Below are 25211 nucleotides of genomic sequence, written 5' to 3'. Positions count from 1 at the left end.
ATTCTGAATACAATTACAAATGTACACTAAATTCCCTAAAACCCTTAACAGCATTGGGGGGTTGAATAATTTTGAACACAACTGTAGATGATATAGACTTCCTTACTAAAACATTATAGTCTGCTTTCAATGAAGCATTATGGTACCAATAACCTTCAATTACTGCCTATGGTTGTCCAAGTGAACGTCTTGTGTGTAGCAACAATAATAACGTAAGCCGGGTGAAATCATTATCAGTTAAAATTTTTGTCTGGTAATGTCTGTGATCGTATGTTTATGTCGGGATGAACTCGTTCCAAGAAAAATGGGTAGAGACAGCATTTGGTTGCAAGCGGCGACCAGTGAGCCCTAAAATGTAGTCGTCTTTAGTGAATGGTCTGCTGCATACATAAGTGCTCCCCTTTCTTATGGGGAAGTTAGGTCCTTAATTTCGCCGGATAGCCTAAATCCACCTCTCTCTAACTTCACCATCAACAGGGAATTAATGGAACAGATACGGCTTTTTACATTGCCTTGACTGCGAAGGAAGTAGATTACGCAACGATTGCGTATTTCCGGTCATAAATACGGAAGTTGTCTATTCTATAAAAATAAAGGCAATCTTTTTTTGGCACTGCTACTCTGACACTTAACATTACAACAAGACATTTTTTTGTGAGTTATCTTGCTTGTCTCACTCGTGTATAATTTATTTCCATTGTTTCTCTGCCACCGCACTGCGCGTGCAGCTTGCAGTGACGTAACTGACGTCTACTCGCAAAACGTCTATTCTCAGTGCTAAATGACACCTCTTCAAAAGTCTGGAACAAAAGTTGGGGGAGGGAGGGCACACTAAAACTACTTTGTGTAAATTAGACTGTAAAAAACTATTTCATACCAACATATGTTTATATGAAGAGTTTGGTTCCAAAACGCAATAAATCCATTTTGACAAATTTCGGTAAAAACGTGTTTTCTATACCAAGAAAGTGACAAGATGAAAACCACTTTTTTCTTTTACAAACTTTCACATAGCATCTTTAGGTTATAAAAACATAAAAAATTCAAATCCATAACTTGATTTTCAAAGATTTATTATAAAAACGAATTCTTTTTTCCACAAAATGCAATAAATCCATGACAGTTTTTTATTTCAAAATGCTATAAATCTATTAAATCAATTTATAAATGTGCATTCATCTTTACCATTTTATATTTATGTAGTTGCCTAGTGCTATACAATGATTAAAAAATAAACCTTAAATGGAATTAACCAAAACACTTACTTTGTTACATTGCTGCGGTTATACTTGACGTCGTCTCTTTACATTTTCACAGCGATCAGCTGTAAAATGTTTTGGTCCCGCTCGATTTTCGTTGACTTTGACCCCAGAGGATCTTATGAAAACTTTACATTACATTATTTTACTCAATGTTTCAGCATGAGAAGCTTGATGCTGTCTGGAGAACAAGCAACCGAGTGCCTCTCGCGGAAATTATTAGATGTTGATGGCTTACGTTTCTTTCCCATCACAGAAAACCATCACAGGTTTAGCATCACAAGTTTAATGCAATTAAAGTATTATTTTGTTTTGTTTGTTGATCACAAAGTACAAAGTAGATGAGGAAAACTAGGACTCCGTGTACTCAGCGCGCCGGCATTGTTTGTTTACATTGAGTGACTGGTGGGCTGTAATATCAGGAATGGATTTATTGCGTTCTGTAAAAAAGGAGGAGTGGCGTTTGTCGCATTTTGGGAAAAAAGGGAGAAAAGATGACAGAATATCACGGCGGGTATTGGTTTTTGCGTAAAATTAAGAATTTACTTTTAACTACTGAATTGATATAATACTGATTTTGGCAGTAACTAATTTTTTTCAAAAATGGCGTTTATCGCGTTTTGGAACCAAACTCTTCATATGTTACTGTAACTCATAAAACTAGTTATAATTGTTAGAGTTATGTCAACTCATCACTTGTCCATTTAAACAGTAGGTTTAACAAAGGCAGTATGTTTTTACAGTGTACAAATGTCACACTCATAACAATAATGACAAACATGGGAATCCCAGTGATCCAGATGAATAATGTGCAGTGCAAAGTGACAGGTATGTGCAGAAACAGGTGGCAGCTCTGTCTAAAATCACTGTCCTGACCCATCACACAATGACCTCAGTAAGACAGTAAAAGGTCATTGTGACACAACAAAAGCATAACCACGATACAAAATAACCTTTACCTAGACATTTATGCATAAAGACAAAACATCACAAAATAATCACGGAGGATGGCCAGTTTTCTTTAAATCAGTTTCTAGGAAAGTTTTGTTCTATGCCAGACAATTTTGCAAGATAAACCAAGACAAAGCAAATCATTAAACTACTATTACATTTGACCCACCGCACCCAAACCCTTTGACCGGATTATTCCCACCATTAACATTTCTGTAGTATCAAAGGTTGCTGTAAAACCATCACATTTCATTTCAACTAACAGATCTTAAGTCAAACAAACTGCCAGATTCTACTAACAAACGGTAAGTTGATCATAACCAGTTGTCAATCTGCACCAGCCAAGCACTAACCTTAAATGACTGGCTATCAAAAGCATTACTGACACAATTTGATACATCAGAAGCAATCATACGACCGCTCACAATGTGTGAATTTCTGTAAGATAAAGAGAGTTTGTTCTACCCATCTGTTTCCAGTGTGAAGAGGCCTGGCAGTCCTTCATCTCATCCATATTTTCTGTGTGAATATGAACGCAGAAGCACAAAGTGTCAGTAGTGACAGCAGGCTAGAGGTTAGAGAGACTGGTGGAGTAGTAAAGAAGGGAGGAGGAAACGCTGGGACGCTTCATCACATAGATCAATTATGTGATCAGCTGACTAATATTTAACGTAGTGAGCTAGCATAAATAAAGTTCAGCTTTTATCCTCTACCATACTCTACATACTCTTTACTCACAATTAATTAAAATTAAATTACAACACAATACGCGTCCTCTTTTATATCTCTTTCATATAATGTTCAACATCTCACCTCAGGTATATAGCATATTTCACAATGCACGTTGTTTCAAAACGGCTTATCAGCAGAACTTTAATAAATGGAGCAGCTCAATAAAGATCTAATGGTGTTTATAGAAGAAAAAAAGTCCAGGGGAAATCAGAAGAGCAGATACATGGATGCATATCACATTTGTTATTTTCATGTATAACATCCTTTACCATTACTGATACTGCTTATTGATCCGATACTTTACTAGTATTTCTATTTGTGCTTTCTTATATTTTAATAAAAAAGAAGCAAATTAGGAGTTAACATTGCATTATTTAAAGGGGCCATGTCATAAGACTTTTTTAAGGCTGGTTCAGACGGGACGAATTTAAAATCGTCGGCCGATTTTCCAACCCTGAGAGACCCCACACACAGCGATAAAACATCACAGGTCTAACAGTTTTGGTCGTACAGTGAGTGGTGCGCAGCCACATGGCAAAATCAACACATCACACACAAACCAATTTTTCTCCCGAGCATTCCCAGGTCAGACAGGAAATCTCACTAAATCTCTCTCGATTTCAGAGTAAACAATCATGGCGGACGAAGAGGATGCAGTGGCGATAGTTTGTAGTTTGTTTTTAACCGGAAAAAAACTGTTATCAAAAGAAAAGGCGATGGTCAAAGAAGTGGAGACAACACGAGCATGGACTATACTTGCTACATCATGATATGGAGGTGAGTTGATTTTTCTCATAGAAATGTTGTTACGTACTACACAGATTTTAAGGTAGTTATGCCCATCGACGTTACTTGTATTATTAATAGGGCTGTCAAAATGAACTCAAATTCGTTTTAAATTCGGTTGTTTTGATTTTGTTTCCCAGTGCTTCCTCGCTGCCTCCTCACCTCGCTTTCTGATTGGCTACATGTTCCATTCCACAGGCTGCATGCTCGTTTGTCCCCGGGAGACACGAAACACGAGAAGAAATCGGCCCAAAACAATCCAACATGTTGGATATCCCCGATTTGAGATCGGAGCGGTCCCGAGGTCCTTCCGAGTAGACGCAAGCAGTCTTAACACACCACACATGGCAGGAATATCTGATCAGATTATTTTACGATAATCGGAGCATCCTTAAGATTGTCGGAAGGGGGGAACCGGGGCTAAAATCGGCCTAATTATCCTGCCGTGTGAACCAGGCTTTAAGATGTCAAATAAATCTTTGGTGTCCCCAGAGTACGTATGTGAAGTTTTAGCTCAAAATACCAAATAGATAATTTATTATAGCATGTTAAAATTGACACTTTGTGGGTGTGAGCAAAAATGTGGCGTTTTGGGTTTGCTGATGAAATTCAAACACTGATCGCAATGATGGTGGTTTGTTGCAATTGAAACTCAATATTGTGCTGTGAATTATTTTCTCTCTCTCTACCTGCACTAAATGGCAGTGCTGTGGTTGGATAGTGCAGATTAAGGGGTGGTATTATAATAATAAGTTCTCCTTATGACATCATAAGGAGAGCCAAATTTCAATGACCTATTTTTTCACATGCTTGCAGAGAATGGTTTACCAAAACTAAGTTACTGGGTTGATCTTTTTCACATCTTCTGGGTTGATAGAAGCATTGGGGACCCAATTATAGCACTTAAACATGAAAAAAATCAGATTTTCATGCCATGGCCCCTTTAGGTTAACATTGCTTCATGAAGAAGAAACGGCAATATTTTGCAAGTAGAAAACAGATTAAATGTAGAATTTGTATTAAATGGAGTGAATGACATATATTCAGCATGAGTTTCAGAGTTCAAGTAATCTTTGTTAACACTTAGCATACCTCATGTAGGTGTGGCATGGAGAGATGATAGAGCGAGCTAAACAAATAGTGCATCTCTCTCAGTCTGTACATGATACACTTTTGACAGGTGCTTTGACAGGTTACTTGCATTTCTGCCCTGTAAGAACCTGTGGTAACAAGAATTGTCAGCATCTAATGAAGTGTAACCACACTTTTAAGAAGTGTTATCACACTTTTAAACGTTTAGTTTCCATCTGTCACCATCACTGATTAAAAGCAGTGTCTTTCACTTTCACTTCGTGTGTTTCTATTCACGCATATGTTCGCTGTAGCAAAATAGACCCGAGCTGCGCAAGAGACACAAGCTGTGTGCACGCTCTGTTGGTTTGGGAATAACAAACACGCATCATAGACAAATTTCTTAAAGTTAATTGCAAATAAGAAACAGTCGGTTGAGATCAAGGAACGTTGTTAATGTTCTCTACCACGAAATGAAGTTACAAAATGTTGTCTTGTAATTAGGAATGGCAGAATCACATTTTTGGTGCTCCCGATCAGATTAATTTAATTTTGAGGATCAGCCGATACCGAGTCCAGATATGATACTTGAAATTTCCTACTGCTGTGTGAATATTTTAAGTATATTAAGGTTATTAAAATCAACCCAGTGTATGCTTGACAACTAAAAACTCTGCAATGCATTAAGAACAAAGTTTTAGCATGAATCAAATGCTGTTCTCCTCAGTTTGATGTATTATTTGATAAACAAATAAAAATAATATACCATCTTTATTTTATTATGTAGTCTATATTAATTAACCCTCTGGGGTCTGAGGGTTTGGTGACACTGGCAGAGGATTTAACATGCTCTTACAATTGTTTTTATCAGTTGCTTATGTGATATTAGCCATTAATATGATTTAACACTGTATACAGCATAAACTGTGCTACAATTATATGTGAGTAACATGTATGCACATGTTTGTATTTAAGGAAATTAGGTTTATGCATGGTTAGTAAAAAGAAAATGTAAAAGTTGCTGAAATAACGCCAAGGAACTAGAGGTCGACCGATCCAGGGTTTTTGATAGCATGGCAATATGAAGGAAGCCGTGTGGCCGATATAAGGCCGATATTTAAAATATATCATTATACTAACTGAGAAACATACCAAAAATTAGTGAAACTAAAACATAAATTTTGGAGTGTTATACAATAATAATATTCATATTAAAAAACTTGTAATGACGTAAACATTTTAATAAGGTTAAATAACTACTGCTTATAGATTAAGATAACATGTATTATTAATGACAAAAACAGTATTTAATTCCTTAATATTAACAAATAAATTGCATTAAGTTACTTAACTCAGTAAGAGGTTGTTTCACTTTCTTAAAGTTAAAGTTAAATATATATATTATTAGACCAAAAAAGATTTGTGCCTGTTCTTCTGTTTTGTGGTTGTAAAAACAATACAAAAACACAACAAATGCACAGTCTAAGTTATATATTTACTTGGATAGAGGCATGTAGCCTTATCCTCCTCACACACACACGGCTTTTCTTGCTGGGCATCGCTGGTTATTGAGTGCGGGGAAAACAGAGTCTTGTTTATAAGTTACCAAAGCAATGCACGCACATATTTTAGGAAGAGCTGGTTGTGGGATTTGTCACTGTTTGTGAAGGAAATTTGTTTCTGTTTGTTGTCGCCAGTTGTAGTTGGGCTGCAGATGTCACACCACGAAACTGTAAGTGACACTTTGTTGCTTCCCGTGCTCGGAGTGTTACACACAACATAACGTCAGGATAAAAAAAAGGAATGATGATTAGTTATCTCACCATCTGTTAGACGGTGGCTGTGTGTTTAACCGCATCAGCCGGTCAGTGTGTAGCACAGATTTTCTGCGGGAGTGATTTAAAAGCATATGAAGCAGTTTTCTCTCAGGTTGAACTTTTTGTTGTGTAAAGGTAATATGCAAGGGAGGGTCAATGGTCATGAATATTGATCTGATTCACACCCGAGGAGATAAAGAACCAGCCCCCTAATGCCTCAATGAGGAATGTTGAATGAATTTGTAAAATTCATTGAAAATAAAAATTTTAAAAATCACATGTACATTTTTGCACACATACAACAAAATAAATTGTTATTTTAATCATAATCCAAATGAGTTTTCCGTGCAGCACCCAATCGTGATTCCGCGCTATATATCTTTGAGACTTCTACTTGGTTTGATTCATCCATGTCCAATCGCAGAGGCTATATCAGTATCACTGTAACAATGTCGCTCGCTCACTCACTCACTAAACGCAGCCAGATTTATCCACCGGTCACGTGCTCTGGGCCACGTATACGGACTACCAGCACATCCAGGAACTTGACTGTAAATTTCGTCACCGCCCCTTTTTGGGGGAAAATAAACCAGACCTTCTATTGACTTCTCCCAGCATCAAATTTGTGTAACAACGCCATCCAGTGATTGCTGGAAATATCACTAAGGTTAGTTGTATGGAAAAGTGCACTCAGTACTCTAAATATAAAGACATAATATATAAATACGAAGTAACTTTCAAATACGAAGTAACATCATTCACTTGCTTCCCTGTTGACTCGATGAGGTACGAGTAAATGTCCGGGTAAGACACCTCTGGCCAATAGGGAGCGTTGTTACACAAATTTGACGCTGTGAGAATGAAAGGGACATGTTTTTATATTGACCAAATGAAATATGTTAATGTATCTTTCGGGCTCTATGGCAGGCAGGGTGGACAGATAATTACTCAACATGTTTAATCTGAGTGATTTCATAAGTTATTTACGCCTGCCGGCTGTGTATGAGCGTTGCTTTGTTCCGCTATTTTGAATGGAAGTCAATGGAAGGTCTTGTTGATTTTCCCCCAAAAGTGGGAGTAAACCAGTTCAGAGACATTCTATGACGTTGCGCCGGTTGTGCGCAAGTGAACAGGCAGACTCATTATGCAAATAGCAGTGCATATATCTGTAATTGACTTTATTTCTTTTGCTGAATAAAAGTAAAACTGGCTCGTTCAAAGCTGCCCGTTGATAAGAAAATTGAGTGGAAAAATATGCATTTATGCTCTCCGGTGGAAGCAGAAAACCAATGTGTTTAATCTGCAATGACATCATCAAAAGTGTTAATGTGAAACGTCACTATCAAACCAAGCATGCATATTTGAACAAAATTACCCTCAGAAAACAAAGAGTTAAGGACAACAAAAATAAACCAGCTGAAATCATCCTATGAAGCTACAAGCAGTGTAATAGTTAGATCAGCCACACAACAGGAGCGGGCAACAGAAGCCTCACTAAGAGTAGCATGGGTCCTGGGAAAATACAAGAAACTCTTTTCTGATGCTGAAATAGTCAAGGAGTGTATGAGTGAAGTGCTGACTGCTCTCTTTGAAGGGACTCAAAAGGATGAAATAATCAAGAAAATAAACCAGATACCCTGTTCTGATTCCACTGCTGCAAGACAAACTGAAATACTTGCTGATGATTTGCTTGAACAACTCAGCTCTTGTATAAAAAGCCAAATTCATTTCATAGGCTATAAATGAATCCACAGACAAACCCGGACAATGCCATGTATGATTGGGAGAGAGAGTGGATTAGTGTCACGCTTGACAGCTCACCACCCTGAACTCATGGCATACCACTGCATAAATCACCAGATGGTTTTGTGTGCCAGCCTTGGAGAAAGGTACTCAGAAGTAATGACAACAGTCATGAAACGTGTACATTTTCTGAGAGCATCCTCTGCTCTGCAACATTGTTTGTTGCACTCATTTCTAATAGAGGTGAATGCAACATTTGATGATTTGCTTCTTCACAACACTGTCCGGTGGCCAAGTAAAGGCAGGGTACTGGAGCGGTTTTGGGGACTGCGGAAAGAGCTGGAGACATTTCTGTTGGATCAGAAAAGTGCAAAAGCCAAACTGAGCCAAAACCCAAAGTCTTCACATGGGCCAGTGCTACTTCTCTCCAAACAGAGCTAATTGAGCTCCAAGAAAACCTAGCACTGCAGGAATCTCACTGTGACCCTGTCACAGGATGGTTACTGCAGCATGTGTTCCTCTCCTGCAGAAAATGGCCCTTCAAATTCTCACAATTTTCCCCTGAAAATACTGCTGTGTATCTGCCTTCTCAACTTGAACATGTTGAGAAATGCATATCGCACCACACTCACCACTGAACACTTACATCAGCGCCTCCGCCTGACCCTCACAGCTTATATGCCCAAATTTAAACAACTGGTGAAACATATGAAGAGTTTGGTTCCAAAACGCAATAAATCCATTTTGACAAATTTTGGTAAAAACGTGTTTTCTATACCAAGAAAGTGACAAGATGAAAACAACTATTTTCTGTTACAAACTTTCACACAGCATCTTTAGGTTATAAAAACATAAAAAATTCAAATCCATAACTTGATTTTCAAAGATTTATTATAAAAACGGATTATTTTTTCCACAAAATGCAATAAATCCATGACAAGTTTTTATTCAAATTGCTATAAATCTATTGAATCAATAGCCTATATAAATGTGCATTCATCTTTGCCATGTTATATTCATTTAGTTGACTAGTTGTACACACTAATTAAAAATATAAACATTAATGGCATTAATCAAAACACTTACTTTGTCATATTAAGAACCCTGTCATTGCGGTTACTTGACGTCTTCGCTTAACGTCTTTCACAGCGATCAGCTGTAAAATGTTTTTGTCCTGCTCGATTTTCGTTGACTTTGAGTAAAATAATGTAAAGTTTTCATAAGATCCTCTGGGGACAACGTGTTAGCATGAGAAACTTGATGCTGTCGGGAGAACAAGCACCCGTCTCCCGAGTGCCTCACAGGGAAATTATTAGATGTTGATGGCTTACGTTTCTTTCCCATCACAGAAAACCATCACAGGTTTATCAATGCAATTAAAGTATTATTTTGTTTTGTTTGTTGATCACAAAGTACAAAGTAGATGAGGAAAACTAGGACTCCATGTACTCAGCGCGCCGCCATGTTTGTTTACATTGCGTGAATGGTGCGCTGTGGGATTTATTGCGTTCTGTAAAAAAGGGGGGAGTGGCGTTTATCGCATTTTGGGAAAAAAGGGAGAAAAGATGACAGAATAACACGGCGGATATTGGATTTTGCGTAAAATTAAGAATTTACTTTTAACTACTGACCTGATATAATACTGATTTTGGCAGTAACTCATTTTTTTCAAAAATGGCGTTTATCGCGTTTTGGAACCAAACTCTTCATATGTGTCACCTTTCACACTGAAAGTGTTGTTTTTTTGAGTATAGTTCGAAAGTACTGGGGATGGAGTTCTCTATTTGGAATTTGACGATTCGTTTTCTGGACCTTGAACGGAAAGGAAATTTGGTTAGTGGACCTTTCAAGTTTATATTTGAGTACCACTGAACTAAAGCATAAATATTCTTTACTCAAATGTCCTTTTTAAAGAATATCTTGACTATGAAGACTTGTATATATATTAGAGTTACTAATGATCTCTCACTATCTGGTGATTCGGGCAAGGTTACTCAATCTCAGCTCAGCTTTCAAAAATGTCTGCCACAGATCATTACTGATGCACCTCTCAAAGATCGGTGCATCACTAACTAATACATAAAAAAGAAAATCACTTTAGCTTTTGAAATAGTTGTTTTAATGGATTTTGATCAGGTCATTCTCTTAAGTTTTAAATTACACACAAATGCTTTAAGCATTGTTTAAATATTCTGTTCTCTTTTAATAGAAAAAATAAACACTAAGCAACATTACAGACAAAATATTTTTTAACACAAACATCTCTTGTCAGCAGTATTAAGAGCTTCTTTTCTAAAACATACTATACGATCTAAAAGTGTTACTGTAATAACACAATATTATTACTATCCTGACTCCTAAACTCGATCAGGCTTTATTCTATGAAAAATAAATAATTAGATTACTGTAATTATATTGGTAACACTTTATAATAATGGTCCATGAACCATAATGAACTCATCTAAACGAATTCTTACATAAATATGAAGTAATGCTGAGTTAACACATGTACTATCATAAACTAATGAAGAGTCCTTCATTACACATACTCAACACATAAATTCATGGTTTATTAATACATTAACAACTAAACGACACTGCTACATGCTAGTTGAAATTACTGCTCAGTAACAGTCTTTGGATTCTCAGTCGGTGAAAACATCCTCTGTATCACCTTTAACAATGGAACCCATCGTAATGTTAAGTCTGTGTTTTTTTTATTCAAAGTCGTTTGGTGCGCAATGACAGACAGCCCTCTTACATGCCATCATATTGCTTAGTTGATCTGTCGTGTGTGCAGCGTAGACATTCACATAACCCCGCTGAGCGCATCAGAAGGTTTTAACGAAGGCAGAATAAGGTAAATGGTTGCGCAATTGACGTCCGTCCTTTTGAAACGCGCTCTGGTGCGATCACACTGCGCCTTCCACGCCTGAGCCTAAGTGAACCGCTCTCCAGCCCACCTCTGCAACCCGGCCAAGGGGCGATTAACCAATTCGCGCCTGGGAGCAGTACAGAGCGATCACACTAGTAAAACGAACCAGGCTTTGGGGGTCAAACCTGCCCAAGCGCGGTTTGGTTTGGATAGTGTGAGTACATCCTTAGGGCGCACTCACATTATCCAAACCAAACCAAACCATGCCCCAGCGCGATTGTCACCCCTCCCTACTCCCCCAGGTGCACGCACTCACACTGTACTTTTTATCGATCCGAGTCCGGGCGCGCTTTCGTCATTAAAATGCGATTGTTTTGAAAAAAGCAGGGAGTAAAGCTCTCTCTTAACACTGGAACCCACCGTAATGATAAGTCTGTGTTTTTTATTCGGAGTCGTTTGGTGCGCAATTACAGACAGCCTTCTCACATGTCATCATATTGCTTAGTTGATCTGTCACGTGCGCAGCTCGGACATTCACGTAACCCCGCTGCGCGCATCAAAAGGTTTATGGCGGCAGATGAAGGTGAGTGGTCGCGCAGCTGACGTCTTTAGCTTTTGAATCGCGCTCAGGCGCGAATGCGCTCACACCACAGCCTTCCGCGCCTGAGCCCAAGTGAACCGCGCTCCGGCCCACCTCTGCAACCCGGCCGTGGCGCGATTAACCAATCCGCGCCCGGGCGCGGAACAGAGCGATCACACTTGTCAAACAAACCAGGCTTTGGGGGTCAAACGCGCCCGAGCGCGGTTTGGTTTGGATAGTGTGAGTGCGCCCTTATTCTCTTAGCTCAGTGCCCTTAAGTCTCACTTTTCGCTTATAAACTGTATATGAAATGCTATATTCTAAATGAATAAAGAACCTGAATCTGGTCTTGTTTGGCATCAAATGGAATGTCTCAATGGAAGTGGTACAATAGTATCATTCATATGACAACAGAATTCAATGTTAAAGTGTAACAATAAAATATGCAAACTTCACCCAATTTTGGGAGACACCTCATACCTTAGGACATGTTAACCAATCACCCACTTTATGCAAATTAGGCAACACCCCTGAATTCACAGGAACCAATCAGTGCCAAATTTCCATCATTATTACAATGCTTTGTTCTCTCTGGATATAAAAGTAAGATTTGTCATGGGTTCAGGGCAGATTTTCTACATCTAGAACTGAACCCCATAGTGTTGTATCTTTGACACAGCACTATGTATTTTTTAGGGCCGGGACTCGATTAAAAAAATTAATCTAATTAATTAGAGGCTTTGTAATTAATTAATCTAAATTAATCGCATTTTAATCAAATATAAATATTTGACCTGAGAACATTAAGAAGTAATTTTTTTACATGGATTTTTAGTATACACTCTTAGAAATTATGTGTTAATTTTATACACATCATTGTGCGGTAAGCTTTTAACACATTATGTCTAATTTTAAGACATTATGTGTCATTTTGTGTTGATTTTGTGTTCAAGTATAAAACATGTTGTGTTAAAAGTAACACAAAATGTGTTGTTTCAATAATAACACAGAGATGGGTGGATTCCAGGATGACGCAGTTTGTTGTCCCAGAATCAACACTAATGTGTTGTTTTGACTGTCTGTGTTCCGGTACCTATTTGCACGGATCCCCCACCTCACGTATAAAAACAACAAAACATAATATACTATATAGCCTATATTAAAATTAAAATATTAAAAATATATTATGCACATTTTTAAGTTGCACATCGTTTATAGTTTTCTTAAGTGGGATTCAGATGTGAAAAGCGCTGCATGTACGCGCTTTTAGTCTTACCATTGAAACTTAACTAAATTGAAAAATAAGAGGTGATATATAGCTTTAGCCTACATAAATGCTTGTTTCTTTAATGTTGCGAGATCCTCTTCAGGTTTTCTTGCTGTTATGTTTATAATAGTTCATTGTTCAGAGTTCATATTGATGATCTTATAGTCCATTTAAAAATGTTCTTACAAACTGACTCTATTCGTCAGAAAAACACCATTTAACTTTTTTCCTTTACCTGCCGTCGCTATTCTCTGTGCGTGTCCTCCGTCAAAGTAGCCGATTAAAATTAATATGAAGTTGATTTTTGAAAGTCTTAAGCACACCACAAATCAAACGTGCTGCTATATGCTCTAAATGCGCGTGTAAATGTAATTTCTGGGCACTGCCAAGCTGATTTTTAAGTGATATAGGCTACTCACTGCATGTTTTGGCATTCGGTAGCATATGCATTAATGAGATGCACGGTGTTGCTTTTAATGTTCTTTTTAATTTATATTCACAAAACTTAACAACAAAACATTGTTTATAATTAGTAGACAAATTATTTGAAACGAAATTCATTTTAAAGTAGCAAACAAAACTTAAATTAAACTCGCAATAAGCTAATTAAATTAAAACAAAACAACATTACAACAATATTTAAACCCAACAATACTCAAACATTAACATATAACAGACATTAGGATACATGTTAAAATAATCTGTAGTTTGTTGGTAGATGTTTATTGGGCAAAACCTCCGTTGCAAACCTCCATTTACCAGAATAAATAATTTTTACTTTGAAACTGATGCGTTGTCCCGTTAAAATCAGCTGTTCGTTTAGGTTCCGTCTACTTTTATTTAAACTGCAGCACAACTCCGGAGTTCTCGAACTAAAACAGGGTCTGCAGCATTTACGAATGACTCCGTTAATAAGTGCGATTAAAATGCGTTAAAATGTTTAACGCGTTATTTTTTGTGTAATTAATTAATCTTAATTAACGCGTTAAAGTCCCGGCCCTAGTATTTTTATTTTACTTTGAAGGTTCTGTAGCCAGATCTTCGTCCTTTCCCAGGTATGCAATGAGTTCATTTGATTACCACTGTTTTTGGATTTCTGTTATGTTTTTCATTTGAGCTGTAAATTGGGTTTTGAATTATGATTTTCCTACCTAGCTAATAAATGTGTTGTGTGTGACCTTATTCTGTGTTGCTTGGTAAATGTTGACACTGCAAGTAATAACGATGTATCCGTAGTTATAAGGACTGAAATCAGGCTAGGATCTGCCTAAATCCCAGTTAGATAGTACATAATGCATCAGATGAGGATTTGAGAGATACAACTAGCACTTGGCGTAAGTTTAAGTGTACTTAGAAGTGTGGAGGCTAACAATATGTATTACCGTTTAAATTAACATGTAAATGTTATCTGACCACTCTAAATAGGGTCAGCCTCAACCTCTGACTATTTCAATATTATTCTATCTAAGTTCACATAGGAAACTATCCATGATTATACAATGCTATATCAGAAATCGTTCAGTTTATTCTTTAAATAGTGTTCATGACCCCTGGTGAAAACCTCTAAGGAAACTAAAAGTACGTTTACAATTGAGCAAGCAGAGAGCGGCCGTTAAAACGTATAGTCCAACCTCTGGCAGCAACCAACATTGATTCGCTTATGACCATTGACCAGTATATATTAATTATTAAGGCCTAACTAGGATCATGTGCGACTATGAGAACCGAATGAACGAGTGTAATACCGGAGTTAAACCAGAATAAAAAAACACCCATCCAAATTCTGTAAGTGTTTAAAGGTAATGATTAATCCGATTCATATTATAAACGGCGAGGTTTTATCTGACTCCAAAAGATAAAATCATCTAAATTACTTAACGTCAAAACCTCATCAGTGAGCGCCGGAAAAGACCGAACACACTAGAACCTTTACCATGCCGAATTGGTTTCCGCCATAGGGCCAATAGATGGTTATATATTTTTCCCTTGTTTGGATTTATTCTGCCTTACTCTGAATTATTGACTACAAGTAAATTGATCTATCCTTTAGTAACACAAATCTACGACCAGGATTAAGTTTGGCGCTTCGTCTACCTTTTTGTTTGAATTATTCGGTCTTGACGAATCAGTTACTCTTTATCAATAGAGTAAAGTTTGGTGCATCATCTGCCTTTTCCTTGTATTAATTTGGTCTGGCGAACCACTTGATCCTAACCACAAGGATTAAGTTTGGTGCATTGTCTTTTTTGGTTTACATGGTCTGAAGAACCACTTAATTTTAATTACAGGGTTAAGTATTGGCCCATCGACTGCCCTTAATTATTTAAATAGTTATTTAGCTATTTTATAATTAGTTAATTAAATACTTAATTATTTTAGTTAAAATAGAATTATCAAACATTATCCAAATTCCACAATTATCTATTTGATGCATAATTACGAACGAGATTTTATCTTTTGGATTCAGATAAAACAACTTAAATTACATAATGTTAAAACATCATTGGTAAGTGCCGGAAAAGACAGAACACGCCAGGACCCTTCAGTCATGCCAGTTTTGTTTCCGCCATTGGGCCAACGTACGGATATATCACTTTTCCCTTACAAAGTGGTGATTCCCGGGACATGATATTCAACCAGTGAGAAATCTTATCAACACCGTACAAAGTACTATTGATGCGATCCCTGGAGAAGGAGTCTTTTCAAGGAGCTAAAATTTTGAGCTTCTATTTCTTAAGCTGATGTGGTAAGTCAGTCTTTTCTTTTTGCTTTTTAAAAGTGTTAAAGGGAACGTTTTAAACATCCCACATTTATGGAATAGGTTGTAAATATACCTAATATTAGACCGGAGATCGAATCCGGTGGGGCTTAAGAATAAAAGGAAACCATTGCATGGTTACAGATTGCCCCAAGGAAAATAAAAATACATGGTGCTGTATTTAATGTATTCTTACACTTTAACATTGAATTCTGTTGTCATATGAATGATACCATTCGACCACATTCATTAAGACATTTAATATACCAAATAAGACCAGATTCAGGCACTTTCTTCATGTAGAATATAGCATTTCATATACAGTTTATATGTGAGAAGTGAGACTAAGAGGCTGTTTACACTTGGCATTAACATGTGTTTTCGTCGATCGGATCACAAGTGGACGACGTTAATGCCAGGTGTAAACGGTGTTCAAAACGTTTTGTGCTCGTCCACTTTCGACCACTTTTAACCACATCCAGAGGTGGTCGAAACCACTTTCGATCGGATCGCTTTGGAGTTGCGGAACGCACATGTGGTTGAATGCGTTCGAACAGCCACACGCGACCGCCTTCTCTCCGCCCATTTATCTAATCTGAGGTATTAAACACAAGTTTTACGTCTTGTTTGACTTCTGGCGTGAACATTCGGTGAACAGCGCTATTTTTAGCCTTTCATTGATAAAACTAAGCGGCTGATCTCCATAGTTTCGTTTTGAAAGCGTGTGAAAGTTGCGCGATCCTATTTCATCAATTGCGCTGAAAAAACAAAGAAAGCTCTTACATAATCATGTACAAAACACTGTTTACTTGCTAAACAAGCAGTGCACTTCGACATAATATTAGTTTGCGTCCATATAAACTCATAATTACTCGGGTTTGAATGACAGCAGAGAGACTCGCCCACCGTCTCACATACCACCCCCTCATAGTATTCAGCACAGAAGCGGTCGAAAGTGGACAAAAGAGACGGATTTAAATACCAGGTGTAAACGTTATGTGTCTCTCTCATCCACTTGTGATCCGATCGATGAAAACACATCTTAATACCAAGTGTAAACAGCCCCTTAAGGGCTCTGAGCTGAGAGAATAATGAGAGGGGGGAGATGAGAAACAGCTTGGTTAGGTGTGAGACTTTTGTCTCCACACAGTGGGGTGGCTGTCTTGGAGATAGTTGTCAATTCTTTGAGGAACACTTCAAATGTTAATTCAACAGGACTTAAATGTTTTTAGAAAATGTTTTTTTCTGGATTCAGCCATTTGGGGGTTGCATACAGCTACCTTCTGTCAGGATTTGGCACCACCCTACAACCCAGCAAACTAATATAAATATGTAATAAGCAGAATTACAGCAAATGTGTTTGATGATCTCAGAGTTGGTAAATTTATAGATTGACCAGGTATTCAGCAAAATGACTACTTTCAAATAAGCTTAAAAACTAAAAAAGTGCACAGCAGCAAACAGAATAAAATAATTGGCAGGGCAGTCCATTCAATTTCAAATGACTTACCTTTGATCCTTAAATTACTTTAAAAACAAACTCGATCCTTCTGTACTTTTAGATGACGCTAGCTAACATACACAGTAGGTTTTTCTTAACGTGATGTTGTGCTGACCAATCCATGGGCATCTGAACGCGAATAACACAAGATTAGACCACTCTGTATGCTTTAAAATTGCTCTGGCAGTACTTTGATGTGATGCGCCAATATGATTGCAATGGGGGAAACTGGCTAAAATGTATTAAATATAATATGTGATAAGATTTAAAAGTTATTCATAATGAAGTTCACGTCCTCTCAAAGGGCTTAGATGGCCCTGACAAGTCGCTACTGCTAGAAACAATAAATATCAACAACAATAATATTACTTAAAACCCAATATGTAATACTGATTTTAACCTATGGAGGCTAGCATTTTGTTCCATGTGTAATGCATTCTGGGTCGATGAAGTGTAATGCTGCGTATATACCAGCTGCGGTAGAGGCGTCAAGCGCAAGTGATTTCAATGTTTAGTCAATGGGAAGACGCGTTGATGCACGTCTGGCGCGAATTGTGCTTTTTGTGCATTTTGCGTTGACGCGAATTTGCGGCTGACGCCAGAGTTGAAAAATTTGTACTTTTGAGGATTTTCTCACCGCGTTAACCAATCAGGAGCCTGCTTGCTGCTGTGGCGGCAGCCCCACCCGGAGTCACTCATTTAACATGGAGGAACACTTGATATTGTCCGCGATCAGTCACCCGGAGCTATACGACAAGTTCTTATTTCTATAGAGACAGAAATAAAAAGGACCTCGCTTGGAAGAGTGTCAGTGAGGACATTGGGCAACCTTGCAAGTTGTAAATACACATTTCACTTTTGAATCACGTGATGTTTATCGACCTGCAGCATTCCCGCCGTTTTTAAACTATTTTCCACTATAGTAAGGTTACCAAATACAAACCGATAATTCTCTTGATAAATGCACAATCAACATCAACCATCTTGCAAACAGACGACCGCATAGCATTGGCTCTGACACGCGTCAAATTCTTGCTTTTTCTGCATGTCGACTTTGCTCTAGACGCGCGAATGCATTTAATGTTCAAGCGGCAAACTAGACGCGGTAGACGCGATTGACGCCTCAAACACGCCTGGTGTAAACCCAGCATAAAGGTTACTAAGGTATCTACGATAGTTTTTTATGTGAGAATATTTAAGAGTATTTATACTGAAATATGTTTTATCACAAGATAATAGTTTTTGGACAATGTGTTGACATGGTGTATAAACGGCTGCTGACATAAACATGCAGAACGGGCTGAAATGTAGGTATCAAGTAGGGTTGTAACGGTATACATTGATATTAACTTTCACAATTATCATACTGTAAACATTTGCTTTTACACAGTTTTGGGGGGAAAATAAAGCGGCTCTGACCTGCTCTACTACGAACATGCAACTTCATTCGGCGTGACTGCTAGACTCCACTCGTTTATGTACAGCAGAGAAAATGTCAGAGCCAGAGACTACAAATTTTAACCTCTATCCCCCACCAGAAAAAAAGTTAAAATCTACAGTATGGGAATACTTTGGGTATACAGAAAACGAATGTGGGGTTGTCGTTTAAGATGGATATCCAGTTTGCAAGAAATGTGGACGAAGAGTGGCTGCAAAAGGAGGCACTAAAGCCAATTTAAGTAATTTATATTACAGATCAAATCAAAGTTGGTTATACTTAGGCCATATAATAAAAACTATACATTTCACTCACTATATGACAATGTAAACAAATGAATATATCCAGAGCAGCTCTGAGAGAATTTGTGTGGGTATTATATCATTTTATTTAAAATAATAAAATTAAAATTAGTAAAAAAAATTAAGAATCAAAGTTTATTTATTTCAAAAGTTTGATATAATAAACCATGTTCAACCCAAAACCCCTATCTGTTTGTTTCTTATTAATGTAAGGGTCATTGTAGCAAATAATAATAATAATAATAATAATAATAATAATAAATAATAATAAGTGTTTAATACCGGCAAACCGCGAAACCGTGATCGTTTCTGAGACGATTATCATACCGTGGAAATTTCACACCGTTACAACCCTAGTATCAAGACCACATACCGCCGTCTACTGTCCGTGTGCATTTATATCTCTTCTCTTTATTTAACCTTACAGTCACGATAATGGAGCGGGTTTTGGGTGCAATGTTTTGATGTCATGTATTGTAAAGTAAACAAAATGGGGGCCTCCAGTGAAAAGACTTTTTTCAAGTTTTTCAATTTACTATAACACTGCCATTGGCTATATGAATGTGTACAGATGTTAAACTATTGAAGGCGGGTGCATGATCTCTGAAAGCGAATGTTGACATTTGAAATCACCTAAACAAACACACTCCAATAGAATCTGTACCTTAATTTGATAGACCCGTCCCACACAAACACAACCCAGGCAACAATGTCGGTTAGTAGACACGCCCCTTACTGCTGATTGGCTATAAGTGTGTTTTGGTAGTCGGCCAGACACCCTTTTCCAAAGTGTTTTTCAAAAATCACGCACCCCACCTAAACATGCGTTTGTAGTAGGGGTACCCTTTAATGACACTGAAAAGAACAAAATGTAATCAAATAAATAAAATCGTTGACGTCATGCACCATATAACTGTGATCAGCATGCTGTGCCAAGAAGATACATAAGAAATGAAGGAAAATACAACAAAAAAATTAACAGAACACAAAATGGTGAAATGGATTGGAAAACTATTGCTAAATAAATGGTCCAGAAAAACAAAATAAGCCATAACGATATTGATGGTTCATGCTAAATTTACCTGTGGCTGGTCTCAGTGAAGGATTGCTGCTGACCTTATCTTCAATCTTCTCAAACCCAGTTTTGTCCACAGGAGTGTGGTTCAGAGACACTGGAGAAATATCTTGGGGAACAGATTCCAGGCCTACTTTTCCTCTCATAGGAAAGGAATCGTCTGACTGTTGGGAGAGAAGGTGGCAAGTGCTTTGATCTTCTGTGTCTTGAGTTGCAGGAATTTGATACGGCAGTTCCAGATTAGGCGATTGTTCATCATCAACCGGCATTTCTGATGGTTTAGGAATTGTCAAACTATCGTGTAATTCTTGAAATTCATCCGGGACACCTTGGGGTGGCCTCTCGACAAACTCAAACTCTTCGGACGAGACTTCTTGCTCTGACACCTCGTCAATGGCTTCAATCTCTTCCCTGACAGCAGTGTTTCCTTGCTCTACACGGAAACATGATGTTTGTTTTGCCACTGCATCGAGCACTGGAGAGAATGAATCTGCAGTTGGACTATCAGAATCTGAGTGTTCTTGAATCTTTTCATTAAGAAAATTAAGACATTCAAATTTGTCACTCATCTGTACATATGTTTGACTTGACATCTCAGCTGCTTCTTTGTCCTTCAAGAGTTGGTCACTCTTCAGAGGCAGTCCTGTCTCCTTGACAAGATCAAAAGCAACAAAACTCTGCTCAGAAATCTTCTCTGCATCCAGCTTTGCCTTTTCTACAGCTCTGGCCTCCGTCTCCTCAGCCATCTCCTTCAGTAGTAAGATTTTAGAGTCAAATTCAAATAGATTACTGGCAGACACGGACAATGGGAGATTTTGGGAATCTTCACTTTTATGAGCGGGGCTAAAATCAGGGCTGCCTTCAGATGACCCAGAGTCCGCTTTGTCAGGGTTAAGGGGAGAAGACTTTAAAATATCTGGGAGAGTCGTTGGTCGATCATCTGCCTCTTTGTTCACACTTGAAACAGAAAACTGTTCGATTTCCTGTGGCTGTGTGAAATCTTCATTTCCATCTCCATCATAGGCGTCCTGTACCAGATCTGGAGATGGGCTATCTGACACCTCCACAGATCTTCTGGTAGCAGTAAGGCCCTCTTTAGCATCATTATCAGATGAAAAAATACTGTTTTTCGGTTCAACCAGTAAGTCATCATCTGCCTGGTTTAGGAAATCTGATTCGAATCCTCCTGAGATTTTACTGAATGAATCCATAGTTGGTATATTGTTGTCCTGTGAAACTACAGCTGGAGAACCCCAGAGGTCTGTGGGTTGAAGTGCGTAGCATTAGGGCATGAAAATAAATTGAACAAATCTGACATGTAAATGTGAAGTCATCACAATCTTAGAAATAAACTTTCCTCATGGCTATATTTTGAGTTCTGACACTCTAAAGCATTCACTTTATATGACACTGCATTTAACATGCTGTTTCATCAGTTTTTCTTTCATGAAAGCAGTTTTTCTTCCCTCACACAATCTGCAGCAACGTTATACACTCACTCAAGTAACACAGCTGTAGACGACTTTAAAATGCTGAAGCAAGGTTATATGAGGAGGTTAAGGTGGGTGATATAAGCAAAAATAAACAGTGGATATAAAAAGTCTAGACACCCCTGTTACAATTGGTGTAAATGAAACCAATATGAATCACATTGGAACCTGTTCCACATATATTGAAAAATTGCAACTGACATATATTATTTTTTACCCCAAAATGATTCTTATTTTAATTCAAAGTAAAAAATGTATAAGAACCAAGTTGCATAAGTTTGCACACCCCTAAACTAAAAGCTAGTTAAATCACCTTCAGATTTTATCATAGCATCTTAATTAGTAAGAGGCAATTAGTTTAACACATCTTGACTTCCGTGAAAAATCATTCTAACGCTGTCAAATTGGTTGGTTGTCTAATGTGCCCAGCCCTCTTCAGGTCACCTCACAGATTTTCAATGGTATTTAGATCTGGACTCTTGCTGGGCATTCCAAAACTTTCATCTTGTTTTGGTCAAGCCATTGCTTTGTTGATTTGGAGGTGTTGCTGTCATGCTGAAAGGTGAAATTCCTCTTAATCTTAAGTGTTTTGACAGAAGCTTTAAGGTTTTGGGCCAAGGTATTGGTATTACAGGCAAAGTTCAACTTTGGTCTCATCGGACTATAATACATTATTCCACATGATTTTGGAAGATTAAATTTTTTTGCTAACTTTAGCAGGGCTTGAGTTTTTTGTTATAATTGGCTTATAGCCCAAACATGAGAACTTCAGGAGATTGTTGTCACGTGTATGGATCAAGCAGTAATTGTCAGAAATTGTTGATATACTTTTAATGTTTCTGTAGGCTATTGGCAGTGGATGTCCTGGTCTTAATGTCACTGTTGTACCATATTTTCTTTCACATGTTGTATATGTTGTTCAAATGTGACACATGATGTTTCACATTTTAGTACAGTGAACTCATTGTCATCAGGGAGAGTCAGCCAACTTTGGCTTAACTTAGCCCTTTATTGTATACATTACATTATTAATACGTTTGCTTGTACGGTTTAACCTTAGCCGCTATATTCTACTTCTTAAATTATCTATTGATTTTCTGTGTTCTCCTCTACATCTACTCATGTAAAGCTGCTTTGCAACAATTAACACTTGTGAAAAGCGCTATATAAATAAAATTAAATTGAATCTTCAAGAAACCAATTTGAAATGATTCAAGCTTTGTGACATGGTGCATTATCCTGCTGGAAGTAGCCATCAGAGGATGAGTACATGGTGGTCATAAAGAGATGGACATGGTCAGAAACAATGCTCAGGTAGGCCGTGGCATTTAACCGATGGCCAATTGGCACTAAGGGACCTAAAGTGTGCCAAGAAAACATCCCTCACACCATTACACCACCAGCCTGCACAGTGATAACAAGACATGATGGATCCATGTTCTCATTCTGTTTACGCCAAATTCTGACTCTACCATCTGAATGTCTTAACAGAAATCGAGACTCATCAGACCAGGCAACATTTTTCCAGTCTTCAACTGTCCAATTTTGGTGAGTTTGTGCTAAATAAATTACTCTGTATTCGGCTAAGTTTTTTATTTTATTCAGTTTCGGGCAAGAATTTTCCTCTCTGTGCATCCCTAGCGATTACTCTATATGTCTTTTTATTTGAAAACATTAGACATTTACAATAAATGAAATAAACACAGCTCACATTTCACAATGAATAAAAAAACAAATGAACATATATTACATGATAGCAAGTGTTTTACATACAAAAGTACCCAAGTCAAATGATGAAAGAAAGCATTCATATTAACGGTGGTGATGTATCTCTTCCGTGTGTAAATTACTCTATCATTCATTCAGTGATGGGCGATACAGAAAGCAACCAGACAGCAATCTACCACTAATAATAAGCCTTTGTCCTTAAAATACATTCTAAATATTTGCATACTGTAGGTACACTGACAATGTTTTGCAAATAGCGAATTTGGGTCACGAAAGAAAGACAGTGTTCTGTGTACTGGATTACAGACGACAGGTGCACAAGGAGAATATGACCCAAAAACAACAACGCAAGTCTGTAAAACACTAAAGTTATTAGCTGATTGTGAAATATGAATCGTGTGTGTGTGTAAAAACCATGTCAACGTAATCTGAATCTGGCCAAAACCAATAACTCATTTATAAGCCACTATTAGCCCATTATATCAAAGTTCCAATAATATTGTGTAATTTACATCACTCAGAATTGGTCAATCATTGCACTAAAATACAACCAAAATTCTTAACATCCAAGACTCAATCAATCACTTGTACAGCATTTAAGAAAAATTAATCAAAACTTACCCGCTGAAAACTGAGGTGCGGATACAAAGGCAGACACAGATGATGTAGGAGCTGAAAGAAGAGCACGCTCATGTGTAAAACAAAAGCAATGATTATGTTAGGGTCTCTTCATCCACTGATGAGTAAAGGGGGTTGAACACCGGACGCGCAGCTCAGCGCCGGGCAAAAAAAAGGTAACACATTGTTTTCTATGAGTATAAGCACACCGTCGCTGACAAGTGGCGCCTGTCCGCGGCACCCAGCTTTGCCACAGAGCGCCAATCATATAGTTTAACATTAAATAACATCATATTTGTCCCAAATCATTAACGTTTAACATTGGCTGCTAATGTATATTTTGCATTTTGAAGTAGACGCTATCTGACTTAGCTCGCGCTATTTATTGTGCATTTCCAGTGTACAATACCTCAGAGTTGTCCTAGACGCGACTCGACGCGGCGCTGAGATGCAGGTACGGTGTGTGACCCCCTTAACTCTATATACAAAGCTTAATAATTTAGGTTCCAATTTTCTAATCTTTATCTTTTCTGTCCTAAAAAAAACACCTTGGCTATGTATACTGTGTTAGACTTAATGAGCTTTAGTGCACTTATGTATTGCAGTTCTTGTGTTGTGCTAATTGCTTCTATTGTTACCTCATTTATAAGTTGCTTTGGACAAAAGCGTCTGCTAAATCAGGGGTTCTCAACCTTTTGCAAACTTACGGCCCACCAATGACTGTTGAAACATTCCATGGAGCACCTTTCAAAACATACCAACGCAGAATAACAAAAAAAAAAAACAATGCATTGTGACATGCCTTTCCCATTACTAAAGTCACTAAAATCACTAAAGGTACACCTGATGGTACCCCTGTAGATGAACGAGGAATGTCATTGTCTCCAAACCCAAAAACACTTAAAGTGGAAGATGTAAAGGTGGACTTTTAGGCTTAGACTTTATTAGTACTAAAGGGTAGTACCTTTGAGAAGTTACATTTTAAATGTATAATATACAGCCGCAGAAAACATTAAAGAGCCAGTAAGATGACAATTTTATCACTCTTCCCGGACAACAGGTCCCGGACAACAGGTTTAAATGCAAAATTACCCCCTTTCTCAGAGATCCCCAAACGATTCGTGTGAAGCCGTTCAACGACTCAGTCTGCCTAAACCCCACCTTTCAGTAGCCTACTCTGCTCTGATTGGTCAACTGACAAGAGTCTATTGGTCAACTGA

General features: G+C 37.7%; 1 protein-coding gene across 2 annotated transcripts in view; it reads right to left on the bottom strand.

Moving 5' to 3' along the window:
• Nucleotides 1–24150, bottom strand: part of rtn4b (reticulon 4b) — a 57097-nt gene extending 32947 nt beyond the window's left edge. Inside the window, exons 1-2 of one of the 2 annotated variants that reach the window (XM_073872909.1) lie at nt 23995–24150; nt 20163–21416 (exon numbers count right to left, since the gene is read on the bottom strand). In XM_073872909.1, coding sequence (XP_073729010.1) covers nt 20163–21366 — 1204 coding nt within the window. In that variant the 5' untranslated portion in view covers nt 21367–21416; nt 23995–24150. Of the gene's footprint in view, nt 1–2675; nt 2834–20162; nt 21417–23994 lie in introns of those variants that run through there. The other variant, XM_055170647.2, reaches the window with a different exon arrangement.
• Between the last annotated feature and the right edge of the window lie 1061 nt (nt 24151–25211).

The sequence above is a fragment of the Misgurnus anguillicaudatus genome, chromosome 11, assembly GCF_027580225.2.
Source record: "Misgurnus anguillicaudatus chromosome 11, ASM2758022v2, whole genome shotgun sequence".
NCBI classification, from domain to species: domain Eukaryota; kingdom Metazoa; phylum Chordata; class Actinopteri; order Cypriniformes; family Cobitidae; genus Misgurnus; species Misgurnus anguillicaudatus.
The sequence above is the reverse complement of the archived record's forward strand: the minus strand, read 5'-3'. Positions and strand labels throughout refer to the sequence as shown.